The sequence below is a fragment of the Manis javanica genome, chromosome 14 (assembly GCF_040802235.1).
Source record: "Manis javanica isolate MJ-LG chromosome 14, MJ_LKY, whole genome shotgun sequence".
NCBI classification, from domain to species: domain Eukaryota; kingdom Metazoa; phylum Chordata; class Mammalia; order Pholidota; family Manidae; genus Manis; species Manis javanica.
This window is the reverse complement of record NC_133169.1, coordinates 62,005,961-62,023,802: the sequence shown is the minus strand read 5'-3', so window position 1 is coordinate 62,023,802 and position 17,842 is coordinate 62,005,961. Positions and strand designations below refer to the sequence as shown.

At 44.1% G+C, this 17,842-nt stretch overlaps 1 protein-coding gene across 5 annotated transcripts in view; it reads left to right on the top strand.

Moving 5' to 3' along the window:
• The window catches only part of LOC108390290 (zinc finger protein 475), a 62,651-nt gene extending 54,979 nt beyond the window's left edge, over window positions 1-7,672 (top strand). For 4 of the 5 annotated variants that reach the window (XM_037005258.2, XM_073221255.1, XM_073221253.1 and 1 more), the window contains 2 exons: window positions 307-487; window positions 3,198-7,672. In XM_037005258.2, the coding sequence (XP_036861153.1) occupies window positions 307-487; window positions 3,198-3,349 (333 nt within the window). In that variant the 3' untranslated portion in view covers window positions 3,350-7,672. Of the gene's footprint in view, window positions 1-306; window positions 488-3,197 lie in introns of those variants that run through there. The other variant, XR_012124861.1, reaches the window with a different exon arrangement.
• The last annotated feature ends 10,170 nt before the right edge of the window (window positions 7,673-17,842 follow it).

Genomic DNA, 17,842 nt, shown 5'->3' with positions numbered 1-17,842 from the left:
GAATAGTCAGAAGACAATCAACATTAATTAAATGTGAAAATACACTTTATAAAGTACCAACCACTATGTCAAATTCTGGTTAACTCCTCTTTATTTCCTATCTTCCTCCCAAACCCACAACCTTACTCAAACCCCAATCACTCAAGATAACAGAGTTCTCTTAATTGCCAGAAAGCTTAAATTCACCAGATTGGCTGGAATTTTTTTTAAAATATTGATTTCCTAGCTCATTTGAATGTATTATTGTCTAAAATACAATTTTTGAAACCTGAACTGTATCTAACAGCTACTTTATATTACTGGCAGCCAACGATGATAAGGCGTCCACCAACAATTGTTTGCTACATTTGTGGTCGTGAATATGGAACAAAATCTATTGCCATCCATGAGCCACAATGTCTGAAAAAATGGCACAATGAGAACAAGTTGTTGCCTAAAGAGTTGAGGAGACCAGAACCTAAGAAACCGGAAGTCAGGACCATTACTGGTAAGTTACTGAAAGAAAAAGACCTGAGGGCTATAGAAGGGGAGACTTTTCTCTCTAAATATGTAAAAGTGGAGGTGCTCTTTTCTTGTTCAAACAACTGAAATCAGCAACATTTACTGTCTTGGTTACAGCCAAATAGGAAAATTATTTGTGGAATGCTTGCCCAGAATTTTATCTTCAGATGCTGAGATGTAGAGACACTATAGCATGGCAGAGCTCCACAGGTTGAGGGACCCACTAGAATAACTGTATTTCCCAAAAGTTACTTTCATATACTGCCAAGCATAATACTTAACAAATAGAAAGCTTAAAAACCTTTGGGGACATCTGGAGATATATTTTTTAAATATGAATATGTCTTAGTGTTTATAGAGCAGGGGTGCCAAACAAATGCTTACAGGGTCCACTAGTCAAATTATGAAATTGAATAAATGGTCCATGTGTGGAAAAAAGGAAGGTGGGGACTATGGGGAGCTGGAGGGCACCAGCTCTCTCTAAAGGGGACAGCTGCTACCCAGTGCCAGCTGGTATTATCATTAAGAAAGTTAGCCCAGTGTAGGCATATCTCTGAGTAATACAAAAGAAAGTGGGAATCTAGACATCTTTATGAAATGTCCAGATTTTTTAAATTTTGCAATTAATACTTTGTAAAGCACAGCACAATCCCAATGAAACTAGAACTCCATCAACTGCCATGTGTGACCTCCTCACAAAGCCTTGTGCATACTTATTAGGGTGAGAAGGAAGTAGTTCAGAGAATGTTTTCCATGCAAGCTCAGATTTGCTCATCTCATTTCAACCACTGTCCTTTGCTCAGTTGATTCTCTGACTCCCCTAAAAGGAAACCATTCTGGTTTTAAAAGTAGTATTATTCAACTCACTGATTCCCTTTATGTAACATAAGGCATAGCCAGAAGGTAGTTTGAAGGTCATTTGGTATCAGTTAGTTCAAAGCACTCTTGTTAGAGATGTGACTCAAAGAGAAGTATGTAGCAATCCACAGAATGGTATCTAGATCAACATGGTAAAGTGCTAGAGGCTGCCACACCCAAATATTCACAGTTCTTGCCAAGAGGAGAATTCTATGCACAGGTGGAAAAAGAACTCAAGATGAAAACATCGATCTATTGAAACGAGCATTTGTTCACAAGATTGTTTGCTTCATTGAAACTCTCTCCCCAGCAATTCTCATTTGGTATCAAAAATGTCTTCTTCCTTCACGTCTAATTTTTATCACTTTCCCTGTTGAGTGCAATCATCACATGTTGGAAGGGGGAGGTGAGAGAAGCTCTGGGGGGTTCATTACTCTGTTATTGCCTATATGTGGACATGGTAGGTCTGATGGCTACACTTCCCTGCCACTGTCCACTTGGCCCTCATTTTATTTCTGAAGGTGCCTTTCCTCTCTAGGCAAAAAAAAATTCCCATTAGCATTTCTATCCCACAGACTTACTGTAGTCATAGAGTTCAAATGACCTTTCATCCAGATCCGAAGTCAGAGAAAGTCCTATGCAAAAACCTTTAGCAATGTGATGAGTCACCACGGAGTGACAATCAGTGGCCACTCTGGAACCCTTGAGTCCCTGTGACAGCTCATGTGAGCAAGGAGAAAGTCAGTGCCATTCTTTTTTCAACAAATTTCAAAGCCCTCAAAAGACATATTCATAACCTGCATTGAATGTGATGCTTGCTTTTTTCCAGAGGAGAAATACAAACTTGTGCAGGTTTCATTTCCCATGGAGCAAGAAAAAAAATAAAGAGTAGGCATACTAAGGAATCTAAGGTTTGCTATGGTTGTGTGAACCCTTAGATAGAAGTCATCTGACAATTGCCTGGGCTTCAGTGAAGAAATATATGCTGTGGAAATGATTTTAAAACAACTGTAATATATTTCTGAGTGCCTGGCTACATTTGGTGGTGGAAGGGGGTGATGCCTATTTTGGGTGCTTCTAAGACAGTCAATTTAATGTACTAAAGTCATTCTATATAAATAAGGTTTATTAAAGCTAAATCCCACACTGTTTTTCTAAAATAAAGCCATATGCCTTTTTTCCTATGCTCTGCCAATGAAGATTATACATCTCTCAGCTGTCTTTGTTGTTTTCTTAAAGACACTTCTTTTCATCAGATTAACTATTGAATTGTTTACATTCTTTGCTTTAATTACTTAAAGAATCTTTGAATTTATGGCCATAATGATGATAAACTTTTAGGATATAATTCATCTTAAAGTCACTCTCAACTCTCAGTGTTGGCCTGTAAAAACATTCCACTGAAAGATTACAGAAGAGGAAAATACAAATACCCTTTTCCCTTTGTAAGCTTATATTTAGAGTTAACTGAAAGGCGGCCAGAAGTTATATTCACAAGATAATAATATGTAAGCAAAGATGTTAATAATTAGTGAAGAATGCATCTCATAATATATAAAACAACGTCTTTCCCTTTTTAAAACCCAAGGAGTAAAAACCTCAGGTTCATAGCTAACTTTATTCAACCCTTGAAAGAGTGAACAGGCCTTTTTTTTTTTTTTTTGGCAGAAGTAGTGTGGTTTGTTTAAAAGCCTCAGTCAACAGGTATTTCCTGAAAATACTTTCCACAAAAAGTAGAGCCTGGTTCTCCAGAATAAAAACTGATCCATTTTATAATTTTCCTTTCCTTTTCTTTCTTTCTTTTTTGTTCTTTTTTCTTTTTCTCTTTAACTTTCCAGCCAAAGGTTTCTATGATCTCGATGCCTTAAACAAAGCTGCCTGGACCAGTGCCCAGAGCCAGTTGGTTCCCTGTGACATCTGTGGGCGTACCTTCCTGCCAGACAGACTGATGGTTCACCAACGGTCCTGTAAACCCAAAGTCGCCAAGTAAAGCCCTTTCTCTCCACTAAAGTGTCACAGGGATTCAGTCCTTTGGAAAGAGATGGGGATATGTCAGGAAGGAGAAAAAGGAGGTGAGGAGAGGAAATAAGGAGAATTGGAATTCACCAAGAGCTGTCTTGTAGGAAAGCCCGGCTTGGGGCTTTGGTGGCGTGAGCATGAGCACAATGTGGTGGGTAAATGCTTTGCTTTTAACAAGCAGCTGCGTGCATGTGCAAAGACACACTGTGGGTGTGTCACACGTTGTCAGGCAGAATTATATGTGGGCTACACCTGGTCAGAGCTGGCATTTTTGTCTCAAGGAAATTTCAGAGCCAATTTTTCTTCCCTTCTATTTTCCTGAACAAGATTCTGAACCTCACAATTAAGACTATTATTCAGTGACCAGAGGTTGTGGGTGGTGACTTGGGCAACAACTTAGTCCCGAGAAAAACTGGCTTCCTTCCCATCTCTGTGCTTTGTGAGACAATGTGCCACTCCCTGTTTCCTCTCACCCGGGGAGATGTTTTTAGTCCACTTATTGATTGGGAATCTTCTTTACTCTATAAAATCACTCAATAGAAGAGAGATTCAAGAAAGAGCTAAGGACTTAAAGTGCTAGAACCATATGTAACTCATTCTCCCTCACCAATAGCAAGAAATGCTACCGAGACATTTCAGAATCAGTGCCAGCCTCATGTGTCAGGAGATGGCTGGAGGCTAGCTCCTTCCTTCTGCAGAGGAAGACCAATGAAGAGTTCTCTGTGCCTTCAGAGGGGCTTCTAGGTGTTCTATTGTTGAGGCCTTAAAGCCTGCCAGGAAGTTCGGGCCTGCCCACCCAAGACCCATGCACGCTGAGTAATGAAACTGCTGTGTATTTGGGAGTCCTTGAGTTTGTGCTCAAAGAGGTGGGGCTCTCCTGGGAGGATGCCAGGGTCAGGGAGGGGCTCTGCCCGGGAAATTTGGCTCCCCCAGGCAGTGCCACTCTGCCTGGACTCCCAGCCGCTTTGCTTGAGATCTTTGTTTGTGTTATGGCTGAAGTTCAGGGCCATTCTGGATCCACTTGGTTCCTGCAAGCCTTTACAAGCACATTTATTCAGCCTAGTTTTTGGTCACGCATCCCTGGTTAGGTTAGGGCAATTACATTAATCATTTGGTTTTTCCTGCCTGTTCCGAAGAAAGTCAGAGGTGAGCTTTAAAAAATGTCTTTAGGTACCTCAGGTTAAATGATCATCTTGTGAAAGATGGAACATTTAGCAACTCCTAGTTGATGGTTCAACAAAAATGATAACAATGTACTGTGGATCAGGCATTGTGATCCATGCTTTCTGTACATCAGTTTATATAAATCTCACATCAGCCCTGCAAGTGGATGTCATTATCCTTATTTTACCCATGGGAAACTGAGGTCACACTGGGCCTGAGTGAGGGGACAGAGCAGGGAGACAAACCCAGATGGCTGGAATCCCAAACCCGTCATCGGGCTGCTGCGATCTGTATGCTGCCCATCATCATTAATAAGGTGAACTTAGTAACAAATGGTCTGACAAGTGTGACATTTCTTACCCAATGCTTAGTAACTAAAGCAAATGGGTATTTAGTGCTTCTGTAGTTTGCATGCTGGTCTCGGTTTATCTTTAACTGAGGGGATAACAAAAGTTTGTCCTGCATTGTGTTTCAGAAGACGCTTTTTCATTCTGCTAATGCCAAGCAGTCAGATAAACACGAATTTGGGCCTTAAGTTTGAAATGAATTGCCACTTGGGGTTATAAAGAGGATTCATGGGCACTTTTCTTTCAAAGTATGGCAGACACCAGAACAAAACTGCTTTCTTGGTAGGAGTTAGCATGTCTGGGAGTTCTTGACGTGGTTGAAAAGAGGAGCTCTTGGAGAAGTGGTCACTTTCCCAGGGGACTGTGAGACCCCCTGAGGTACATCAGGCCGCCCACTGTGGGGGCTCCCTTCTAGCCCCACCCCAGCTGGCCGGCAGACATCCCTGGAATTAAACCCCAAGCAAGCTCGGTTGCCATGTCATCAATCCAACAGTTCCTGTCCATCATCAAGGCAGTCATCAGATCGCGACATTCACAGGAAAGAACTGGACTCCCTCCGTCTGCCAGCTGCCTTCCCCCTCATTAGCTCACTTCTGTGCAAATCTTTACACTTGCAAAAGAAAAGGATTTCTCAAACGGTTGGTACCTCCATGAGCTATGAATTTGAGCCTGCAAATGGTTCCCATAGATACTTCCCTAGATGACGAAGGTACTTGGGGCTCTTACACTTGCTCAGGCAGTTACTGGTCTGGGAGGCAACAATGTCATTCCCTCACTGCTCTGCTAATTGGTCCTGTACACACTTTAATTAAATTCCCCTCCAGTTGAGACTGTTGGAGGAATTCCAGGATTTCTTGGTGCTCACTGCACATTGAATTCACATCTAAGTGGCGGGCCTGTCCTGTCAGAGGGAACCCTGGGGACTGAACAAGCGTGTCCGAGGAGGTGTCGGGAAGGAAAATCCCCTCTGGGAGTAAGCATGGAAATCTGTTAGAACTCCATCAGAGGGGCTTTTCAGGTAGCCTTAGCATCATGTTTTCTGACAGACACATATTTCCAAGTAGGGTCTCAAGGATGACTCAGTGTAGCTTGGAAAAAGAAGCTGCTGTTGACAAACAGACCAATCTGTGAGCAGGGAGGAGATAGAAGGCAGATGTCCAAAGAACCCTGCCCTCTGGAAACTGGAAAACAGCCCTTACTTTGTGTGTGCTTGTCTGCTTTTGGCGTACTTTACACGCCTTTCCAAACCAACTTGTGTGGCTGGAAGCCCATATCAGGTCCAGGCAGGAAGTTCAGCCCTTTCCTTCCCCAATCCTAAAGGACCTTTTCTCTCCTCTGGAAATGGTTCACCTTCTTTTATCATTTATGACTTTCCTAGTGACTCACGGTCTGGCCCACATGCACCTCTGTGCCCGCTGCTGCTGCCTGGCCCATGCTCTGTGAGCACTGTGATCAGAGAAGAAAAATGAGGTTTTCCTGCACTTGGAAGAAACAACAAAAACGAGAGGCAGTTATTTGGCCTCTGGGAGGGGCCAAATTGGGTGATGTAGAAAGAATGTACACCAGGAAAACACTGCTAAGTTATCATAGAATGGTGTGCCTTTATGCTTAATTCTTTTTAAATTTTGTTATAAAGATATTCAAATAGATACACTTCTAGGGAAATGTATAATAAAGTCTCATGTTGTCTCCTCCCAGATGAACTTTGTTCTTGACATCCCACTGAGGTTGAATCTGAATGGCTTAAATTTCAAAAGTACTCTTTTGGGTATAAGAGGAAGATGGACATGGCAGAGAGAAGTGCTGGGAGCACAGGATTCTGGGGTGTCTCTGACAGTGCCTTTCTATCCTGTGTGTGGAAACATGGTTAAGCCAGCATGGATATCAATCAACTGCAGGCATGAGAAAAAGGTGAAACAATGATGGGGCAACACTGATTCACACTGATCACCCTACAGGCCAAGGTTCTCAGGTATTTTAGTGGAGAGTATGTCAGGCAAAATAATGGCCTCCAAAGATGGTGATATCCTAGTCCCTCAAACTTCTGAGTAGGTTACCTTATATGGTAGGAGATTTCACAGGTGTGATTAAGGTAATAGACCTTGAGTTAGGGAGATTATCTCAGGTTTCTGGGTGAGTCCAACTGAATCTCATGAGTCCTAAAAAGTGGAAGAAGAAAGAACAAGGGTGGGTGGGAGAAATGGCAGCACAAGAATGATTCTTCACCCCATTGCTGGTTCTGAGATGGAGGGAACTATGTGCAAGGACCAGAGAGAACCCTCCAGGAGCTAAGGGTGGCCCTAGATGAGAGCCAGCAGGGAAACTGGAACCACAGTCCTATAACCGCAAGGAACTGCATTCTCCCAACAGCTTGAATGAGCAAGGAAATAGATTCTCCCATGGAGCCTCTAGAAAGGAATGCAGCTTTACCAACAACTTGTTAATTTTTTTCTGACAAATTCATGGTTCAAATTCTAACCTACAGAACTGTAAGAAAAGTGAGTGTTGTTTAAGCCACGTAGTTCATAGTAATTTGTTTTGGCAACAACAGGCAGCTAATAGAAGAAGCATCTATATGGCATAGGATGGGGCCAGTAAAACTTGCCATTGATCAGAGGTAGAACCCTCAAATCCATAAGGGATGCTCGCTGGCCACCTCCACTGCTTATATATTGAAAAGACAACATAACCAACTTTCAGTTGGGGTAGATGGCCCAAGGAAAACTGGCTCCAAACTTTGCAAGTCCTGAATACACAGCTATTTTGCAAAATATACAAATTCTGGATGCAAATTTTTTATGTTCTATTTCATTAATGTTCATTTTAATGCTCTATTAATTTTTTAACCATAAAACTGATTGTCACGTCACACACTTGTTTCAAAAATAATAATAAATGGGCAAATGCATTGAATTATTTAGTAATGAACTTTTGGTGTCAATGACCCCACAGGCTTGCCCTGCCCTTCTATCTGTCTTTTCTGTGAGCTGCAGAAAGAAAACAGCTGCATAATCTGAATAACATGCAATGGGAGGTAGTTGTGACAGGAATCTCTGAGTAAGGCATTGAGTGAAAAATAGTCAAAATGTCCAAATGGTGGAAGTGCAGATATGATGAGGAATTCCCAGATTCTCTTATTATCTTCACCAGGGTTGACTTGAGGGACCATGTGCAGGTCTAAAAAGTAGGCTGGACCATCAAAATAACTTGGAAAAGGTAGACCAAAGCATTTGATTTGAGGACCAGCATTCAGCCAAATTATCAAGCAAGAAACATGTCTTCGGTACCTTCATCTGCAGCCTTAGAACCTTCTGCCCACCACCCTCACATCCAATTTCTCCAGGATCCTTGTGTCCCACATTCCACCCACCACTGTTAAGACTTCTGTTCTGTTGGAGGAAAAACTCAAGTGTTCCACCCTCCTGATGTATAGCCCTCCACCTCTCCCGCCACATGCCCTGCAACAGTAGGTATTTCATTAGAAAGAAATGTGAGAAAGCCACCAATGCTCAGTGTTCCATGGACGGTAATGGTTTCATGTGCTATCTCTTTCAGGTGATGTAGTTATTTTAAAAGAAGTTTCCTAGAAATATTGTCTTTATCCAAAGTAATGAAATCCGTGCGGCGGAATTTTAGACAAAATGTTAGAATGGACATCAGGAAGGGACAAGGAGCCTTCTTGACCCCACTTAACCAAGAGTGTCCCTTATTCGCACCACATAGACCTTGGCTAACTCCACATCTGAGTAGGGGCATCTCTGATGGGGGTCAGTTTACAGCTTGTATTGAGGTGGGTGAGTTGCTGTAACAGAGAGGCCCAAAACATCATAATGGCTTAAATTAAGACAGAAGTTAATTCTTGGTTTGAAAAGAGCCCTGGGCAAATGAACAGTTTTCTGAGGCGTCCCTCCTCCATGAAATCCTTCAAGGCCCCAGGCTGATGAAATGTCTGCTATTTTTTGACATATGTCACTGCCGAGTTCCACGGGAAGGCCTCTCCTTCCAGCCCAGCTGCAAGGAGAGAAGAGCCTGGACACAGTTACCCACTTGGTAGATTTGTACGACCAGACCTGCAAGAAATATGCATCATTCCACTCACAGTCATTGGCTGGATCTCAGCATGGCTGTACCCAACAAGGAAGCAGCGGGAAGAAGAGGTAGACAGAGGCTCGGGGGGACAATTAATAATCTGCGCCATGCACTTCAAACATAAATCTATTCCTGGCTATGTGTTATGGGACCACGTTCCCTCCTGGGGAACACTGACAGCATTTGGGCACCAGCGCAAGAGGACAACACACGCGCCTGCCTTCAGGAATGAGGGCCGAAAAAGGTGAAACTTAAAAATTGCAGTCACTTTCACATATCAGGAAGGGCAGCATCATTCCGTATTTGAAGGATTCTTTCTCTTTGTTTATTGTTTAAGAAAACACTTGAAGGTCACTTTTGACATGCCAGACTTAGGCCTGGTCAGAAACCTAGTTGTGGGAACGAGGCGAGACCCCGTTTTGTAAGAGAATGTGACCAGCACCTTTATTTCAGGCAGGGCTCCAACTTTGGGGAATTATTACTGAGTAAATTGGTTTTTTTTTTAACCTCTGCTTGGGGCTTGAAAAAAAGGAAATTGGGGTTTGGGACTCAGAACTAGTTCAAGGGGAACACCTTCCCAAATGAGGAAGGGAAGCCATCCCAACGTGGCAGCAAGACAGACAGACATAAAAGAGCTGGATGGGTGCTCGCTGCACTGGGATATGGCTGGTTGACTTAGGGGCAGCCATCACTGTCTCTGAGTTTCAAACGTTCCTGTCCTGCGTTCTAATTCTAACTCCATATCTTCTCTTCGGGATTTGAGTCTGCCTTTTGGTCAGCTGAGCAGGGCTGTGGGGTGGAGCTGTGAAATCAGAGGCAGCCCGTGTCTCCACACAGACAAACAGACCATGAAAGCACTTGAACCTGCACACAGAGCACACCGAGCAGAACTAGGGCAGGAGAGGGCAAGCCACAGCCAAGGCAAGTGCATGCTCCCTGGTCAACCCCATCTGCGAAGAGCCCTGGGATTCCTGACATCATCTAATGGGGACGTAGATCTTGGTCATGTGGCTAGCAGAGGGGTATACAACCCTGGAAGGCCAGGGAACATGGGTAGATGGTTGAATACATTCCAGCGAAACATCAGTGAACAACACAAGACGGTGCACCAAATTGTGATGTACAGGCTCTGACTCCTGCAGTGGAGGCAGATGGGAGAATTGACACCATTGGGAAGACCCACAGCAGGCAGAGGCTGGAGCCGCTCCCGAGGAGATGGACAGACAGAGGCAGTGGGGCACTACAGAGCACCCCAAGGCTGGAGCCCACTGAAACTGCAGTCTGCACCCAGAATTGCTGTTGCATATATTTTGTTTGCACTTTAATTGGCTTGTTTTCTGTTACTTTCTGAGGTTTGTCCACAGGATTTCCTGGTAACTTGATAAGACGTGTTACTTTGCCTTAATCTGGTGGGTTTTCTAGACCACAACTTCCTAACCAGTGTAAGTTAGGAAGCTGTGGTAACCATGGTAGCCACCTCTGGCTGCAAGTGGCCTCAGGGCCGACACTAGTGTGCACTACCAATAACAGAGTTCCTGGATGTGTGTAAAGAGAAACACAGAGGGAAGCTCTATAGCCTGTATGTCGGTAAGTGACGTTGACCTTGCTGGAGATAAATATAGAGCCATTAAACTGTGGGACCATATTATAAAAGAACTTTTCAAAATTCACAGTTTGGTTGCTTGCTCTGGCTAAAGTAGCTACTTTTCTTTCTCTGTATGTGTGTGTGTTTTTCCACATGCTTCCTCCTCAGCTTCTATCACCAATGTGGAATTTTCTGGAGAAATGAAGAACCCAGATCTACAAGTCGGGAAGCAGTTCCATATACTTTTTAGTAACGAGGGTTAGAAGGAAAACCACTGGGACAGTCAGGGAAGGCTCCCGGGGATTCAAGGGCAAGCCTGGGGTGTGTGGAGGCTCCTGGGAGAGCAGCCTGGACAGGAAGCCAGAGGGACAGCGGAGCAAACATGAAAGGCGCGCACAGGGTTTGTGCTCAAGGAAGGTGAGGGGCAGTGACAATGGGGAGAGCAGGGCGGCGGTGGCTTCTTTCTTGCAAGCCCTCAGCTTGCCACAGGGGCTAACGCAAGTCAGATGACTTGGGTGGCTTGACTGCTTTCTCCGGGGGCACTAAACAAGATGGTGTCTACAGGCAAAATGGGGGTGAGCGAACGCAAAGTTTGGGAGAGCTGTAAATCCACCTTTTTCATTTTGTTCCCGCATTTGTCTTTTCCTACTTTTCATCCTCTCACAATACCATTGCTTCCATCCTGAATTGCATTTCTTTTTATAAGCGTGCTCACTTCACACAGCGCAAGCAATAAGCCCTCTAGCCAGAAGAGGGCAGTATTTGGAAGCGATGCACAGAGAAATCCTTTCCTGCCTGCCCAGGCACCGCCCACAGCTGGGTTCTCATTAGTGTTTATTCCAGTAGCGGCTATAAAAGGGGCATGAATTTATTTCTGAAGTCATATCCAGTGACTCCTTCGTCTCCCGCCTTTCCCGATGTTTTAAAGAAATAACCGTAAATATTTAGGGTACAGATATTCAATTTGGCTTCCTAACAGGCCATGTGTTGGCCAGTTTCCTGACAAAACTTACACAGAATATAGAATGCAAATATCTAGACATTGTGAGTGAGTCAGGCAAGAGGAGCGCTTTGCTTAACATTTGCTTGCTCTTATGATTGCAATTGGCACATCAAATTCGGACTCTACCCAGTTTTTTACCAAAATGATTGTGCAAAGTCATTTATTAACTGTCTCAGCACCTATTAAATGTCCCATCCAGGCTGGACAATGGGGAGGTATGGGTGACTGCAATAAGGCAAGATACCAGGTTTGCTGTAGATGGATGGCATGGGCTTGAAAGAAAGTGGGTTTTTGGAAAAGAGAAAGTTCTAAAAAGGGAAAGCAATGGGGAATAGAGAGGACACCTCCCCCATCCCCGGGGCCATGGTGTGCAGGTTATGGGAATCTGACAGTGTCCTCAGGAGACCGCTAAGATTTAGTTAGAGTAAGAAGAATCCTTTTGAACACTTAGAGGAGAAATCAGGGATGCAAGGCATTTTGCTGGTAACAGATTATGAGGCAATAAGGGCTTGGGGTGGCAACACAGGCAGCCTTATGAATGTCCAGCCTGGGTAGTCACAAGGAGGGCACTAAGAGGGCACACTTACAGGGTCCCATGCCTGGTTTAAGGCCTTGCTGGTACCATCATGAAATTCTTACTGAGCTTTGAATAAGGAGTCCTACATTTTCATCTTGCATAAGGCTCTGCAAATCATGTAGCAGGAAGGTCAGGGATATGAGGAAGTCCAGGTGAAGTGAAGACTAGGGAATGCACCGATCTGTGGTTGACTCTCCGTGATGCTCTGGGTAGCTCGAATCTCTGGTGGTGTGTAAATGGGCATAATTCCCAATGAGATTAGTATTGGGGGTCTTCTGGGGAATGGAGGCTCCCAGTTCTAATCAAGGAGCTCTGCCCTGAGAGAGCATAACCATTTTGTGGGTCAGGAAAGGTGTGTGGGGACTCAGCTCAGGTCAGGGGTACTTGGTGTTCAGTCCTTTCCTTTCTAGACCACAGTGTGAAATGCAGTGGGGATTGAAGGGAACTTTGTGGGCCTCCCTTAAATCTACTGTAAGCAATGCTGCATCCAGAAGAGAAGCATCTTATGAGCAAGCGGTTAAGCTTTGGAATGTGGTAAAATCTGTTAGACTTCATGCTTTCTGAGTATAAGGTCTAGCTTAAAAACCCTTCTCTATACCCGCACAAGACTATAGGATCTCTTAAATGTCTTCTAACAATTTTGTTTTTATATTTATCCCTTAATTCATCTGAAATTTCATTGTTATATGGTATAGAATAGGAATCGAACTAATTTTTTTCAGTGAAGCTTCCTAGTGTCCTTTATTAGTTTATCCTACATATACACGGGACCATTTTTTATGCTCCATTCTGTTCTATTATTCCATTTTCCTACCTCTGACAACCTGTTTACCAGCTATATATTTACAGTTTATTTTGATAGAGTATGGAAAAGCCCTGCTTCTTTTTCAAAAAAATTTTTGTGGTTCTTATTCCTTCTATATGAATTCTAGAATCACATGTGTCAACTAATGTAAATAATTCTGCTAGGATATTGACTCGTATTGTATCAAGTCGATACATTTTTCTAGGATAAATCAGCTTTTTTTACAATGTGGACTTTTCCCATTCAGAAACATAGCATGCAACTTATGTTTAACATCATAACTCTTCAACCCTGAGTTCCATTCATCCACCCATGCTAATGTGTTTGTCAATAGCCATCTTTTTGCACATATTCTACCTGTTGTGGGAGCCTTGGCATCTCCCTTTTTGAAGCCAAGTATTTCCAGATAACTCCAAAGGGGAGTGAATACATAAGGAATTGAAAGTTTGAGGACAATAAAAACTTCACAGTCACAGATGTCCTAACTACTGGGAGCTTTTTGTTCATTTCCTAAATCTATGTTACTAAGTTAAATTGTTTATTCTCCCAAGTGCTCTAGGAGAGATTTGTTTAGTTTTGCCTTAGACCCTGAAGATGCCCATGTCAGCATTTCCCTTTACAGTCAGATAGTTAAAATATAAAGCCATGTGAATTAAATACCAAACATCATTGTAAATCAACATACAGGGGGAAAGCCACTCTGCATAGTTTACTATTATTTTTGGGGGGATACCAAAACCTTCAGCAATACTCATGTTGTAAAATAAGGATATTCAGAAAAGAAGGAAATCATTTTTATTCAGCCAGTTTGCTTATTCCACTTGGCTTAGTCCAAGGCTAATCGAGGCATGTGATTAATAATATTCCCTGAAAATTGCATCCTGGGAAGTGTTTTTACTTAGGTTAAATGAAAAACACTTGGAAGCAATTGAGTGCTGAGGAGAAGTGGTTCCTTATTGTCCTCGTTTATGAATCAGCATGGTTTAAAGAGTAGTTGATGGCGAAGTTTTTATTTCTTTTTCATCACAATGTTCTCTCCAAACTGAAACAGAAAGACTGGCGAATATAAGAGGGCATTTCGCCTGCAGAAGAAGTCAGAAGCTGGACGTTTGGAATCTGAGACGGTGGACTGGGGAATCCGATGAAAACGTGGAGTCCAGCAGGTGGCAATAGAGGCTCTTCTCTCCCCTCCATGCGCTGGCATTTCAGTTACCCAGCTTCTTAACCCGTCATTCCCTCAATTATCTATGGTCTCCTCGTTGTCAAGGAAACAAGAATAGGAGGAGTCAGGGTAAAACAGGAGAGTGAAAGCTTATACATAAATATCTCAGCCCTTGAGAATGACTCTACTCTCCCAAGTCACTGAAGACCCCTGTTCATAAAGAACATGTGTAGCCTCTGTACGTGTTACCATTGTAAAGATTTTTTTTTTTTTTTTTTTAGTTGGGAAGGAACAGTAAAATTGTAATCAATCAATCATTTCAACTTAATAGGCTCATGGCAGTCTGTCTGGTATGGCTTATGAGGTGAAAGGGAGCTCACTGAAATGCTTGAACTACTAATGACTGTTAAAAAAAAGCAAAAGTTTAAAAATCCCAAGTGTTTTCATGCAGACCACTGAGCAAACTGAAATGTTAGTCACAAGTTTGGAAGAAAAACTTCTATACTAGGTTGGATTAGTATGTCCAGATCACATCAAAGTAAAAGAGGAAATTAGTATACAGAATGTTTCTAAAAAATTTGTCCTGAGAGGAGACAGACCTTTCTTTTAAGGTCTTTATTTTGTTTGTCAAGTATAGTTGGTGGAAACAGCATAGACTTTGGGCTTATAGCTTGAATTCAAATCCCACCTCCACAAATTACTACCCATAGGATCTTGAGTAAATTACTCAACCTTTTTGTGCCTCAGTTATCTTTATCTTTAAAATGGAATGATAGTATTTACCTTATAGGGTTGTGAGAATTGATGTACAGCACTATGATATTGTGACTTATAATAAGAAATGTTTATTTGGTCTTAGTCCTGTTTCTAGTACAGAGCTCCTAAAACCCTTGGAACTTCCTAGGTGATTAGAGCCCACGACGGTACCTTTGGTTATGTTAAGGAGGGGACTTTTGGAAGCAGTTACGGGTGAGGGCTGGTTGCCAGGAGAATCAACTGTGGATAAAGTGAAGGTTCCTGTGGCCAGGATTCTCACCTGGCCCTGGTTGGCTAGCTCACTACACATGTGTGGGCAATGTGTTGTTACTGACTCTATATAAAGAGCTCCGCTCAGTGCTCTGGGCGACACGGTGGCACGGCTGCAAGGCTGCAGGAGAGCAGAGCAGAGGCTGGAGTGGTGGCAGCACCGAGGACAGAGGCCCAGAGGATGGCTTACTGCATGCAGACTCGCTCTGAGTGGACCGGATTTTAGTGATTGACCTGCCACCATGGGAATAAAGTTGGGTCTAACCCTTTCACCCCTAGAATGTTCTACTGTCATTTCTTGGTCACACTGAATCCATAATGAACTTGCTTGGGGCTGAAACCCACTGGCAAGACAATTGACAACAGTGGGCAGGGTTCATTGATGACCAAGAAAAAAGAACAGGTTACTCTCATGGAAGGAGTGCTTCAGCAGGCTGCTCCTATGGACAGGGAGACACTCGAGTGTCCCCTGTGGACATGTGGTGCTGTGAAGGGGTGGAAGACTGGGATTCACTCCAAGAGAAAGCAAATTTGTTGCTGACTGAAATGGCATCACTATGAAGTGCTGTGGAAATTGTAAAGGCTTGAGGGGAAGGAGCAGTGGCCTGAGAAGGAGCAGCATGCAGGCTGCCAGGTGCCGTAGGGCAGGTGGAGGGTGTAGTGGAGCCGTCAGCCCCAGAATCGGAGGAGGGGAGGAGGAGTGGAGGCTTGATGAACAGGTGGGGGTGGAGACCCTGCCTGTGCTGGAGGCATCAGCCCCTCCTCAGGTGAGACCCCACCCAGTTGAAAGCTGGTGGAAAGCCAGAGGGACTCAGCAACTGCAGGTTCTTTCAGGAGAGGTGCAGCCCCTGCCTCAGGTCATGGAGCGCTACAAGCTCTGCTTCTATCCTCAGGCTCAAACACAAAAGGAAATGCGGTCTGCTTCTCGAAGCAAGAATTTAAAGGGCCCCGTAAAGGTCATGAGGACCCAGATGTGGGTTGGCTTGAAAAGGCAGGAGTGGACAGAAAGAACTTGGACTGGAGCTGTGACAACAACTGAGACCCGAGCAGTGGTTCTGGCTGCTGAGGACAAAGCAGAGGCAAAGATAAAGCAACAAGACCGACCTGTCTGTCTGCAAGACTTTTTGCTGGAGAGGCTGGAGAAGGTGGGTACTGTAAGGTCCACCCGTGGTCCTTTTGGTTAACTCATTTGAGTAGAACTGGTTTCAATACAGTCAGGATGACCAGTTGATGGCAATGGATCTCCTCAGGCTTGAGGGTTATTATAATTTGTTGTAATTTTTATTATTTGTATATTGTCATATATTATGGAATTTGGTTGCAATGTTCCAGCTTCCTTGCACAAGGACCATTGCAGAGGACTGAGGGCACATAGATTGAGAGGAGAGAATCCTGGAAGGGTGGAGTGTGGATAAAATGAATGATCCTGTGGCCAGGATTCTCACCTGGCCCTGGTTGGCTAGCTCACTACACATGTGTGGGCAATGTGTCATTATTGACTCTAGAGAGCCCTACCAGGTGCTCTGGGTGACATGGTGGCAGGACTGCAAGGCTGCAGGAGAGCAGAGCAGAGGCTGGAGTGGTGGCAGTGCCGAGGACAGAGGCCCAGAGGATGGCTGTACAGGATGACTGTGCAGAAAGGCCCAAAGGATGGCTTGCTGCTTGCAGACTTGCTCTGAGTGAATGGGGTTTTAGTGATTGACCTGCCACTGTGGAAATAAAGTTGGGTATAACCCTTTCACCCCAAGAATGTTTTATTGCCATTTCTTTGGTCACATTCTATCCATAGTGAGTTTGCCTGGGGCTGAAAGCCATCGGCAAGACACCAGGTCACTATAGGATTGGAACTTTTAGTCCCACCCCATGACCACTAGGGAGGGGAGCCAAGCTGGAGGTTGAAGCAGTCGCCAGTGGCCCATGATTTAGTCAGTCATGCCTGTGTAGTGAACCTCCATAAAAACCCAAAAGGACCGAGTTCAGAGAGCTTCCAGGTCAGGGAGAGCAGCATGCTCAGAGAGCACGGGAGGTCTGTGCCCCTTCCCTATACCTTGTCCTGTGTATCTCTTCCATCTGGCTGCCCCTCCGTTATATCCTTAGACTAGTAGGTAACATTTTTCTGAGTCCTGTGAGCCACCCTAGCAAATTGATTGAACCCAAGGGAGGGGGTCACGGGAGCCTCTAATCTATAGCAGGTCAGTCAGAAGCACAGGTGACAACTTGGACTCGTGATCGGCATCTGAAGAGGCAGCGGGGGTCCGGGGCAACAATCTTGTAGGACTGAGTTCTTAACCTGTGGAATCTGATTTTTATCTCCAGGGTGATAGTGTCAGAATTGAGCTGAACTGTAAGACACCCAGATGATGTCAGAATTGCTGGTGTGAAAGTGCCCCGCACCACCCCCGACAGAACTGGGTGCCCATTTAAGCACTTAGAACAGCACTCTCACACAGACATTCTCAACAGACGTTCGCTATTGTTCAGTGAATTGATCAGTGAATATGTGGGAGAGACAGTGCTCAGTGCTTGGCTATTGTTCCACTGCACTCCCCAGCCTTGCCTGTGTAGCTCAAGGCCATGTACCTAACTATGGCCAATGAACTGAAGCAGGGCTGAGCTGGGGAAGAGGCGGGGTGCCTTTGAGATCTGTTTCCTGAGGAAGAGAACTTGGAGGCTGCATGTTGAGGGTAGTGTGGCTATGGGATGGAG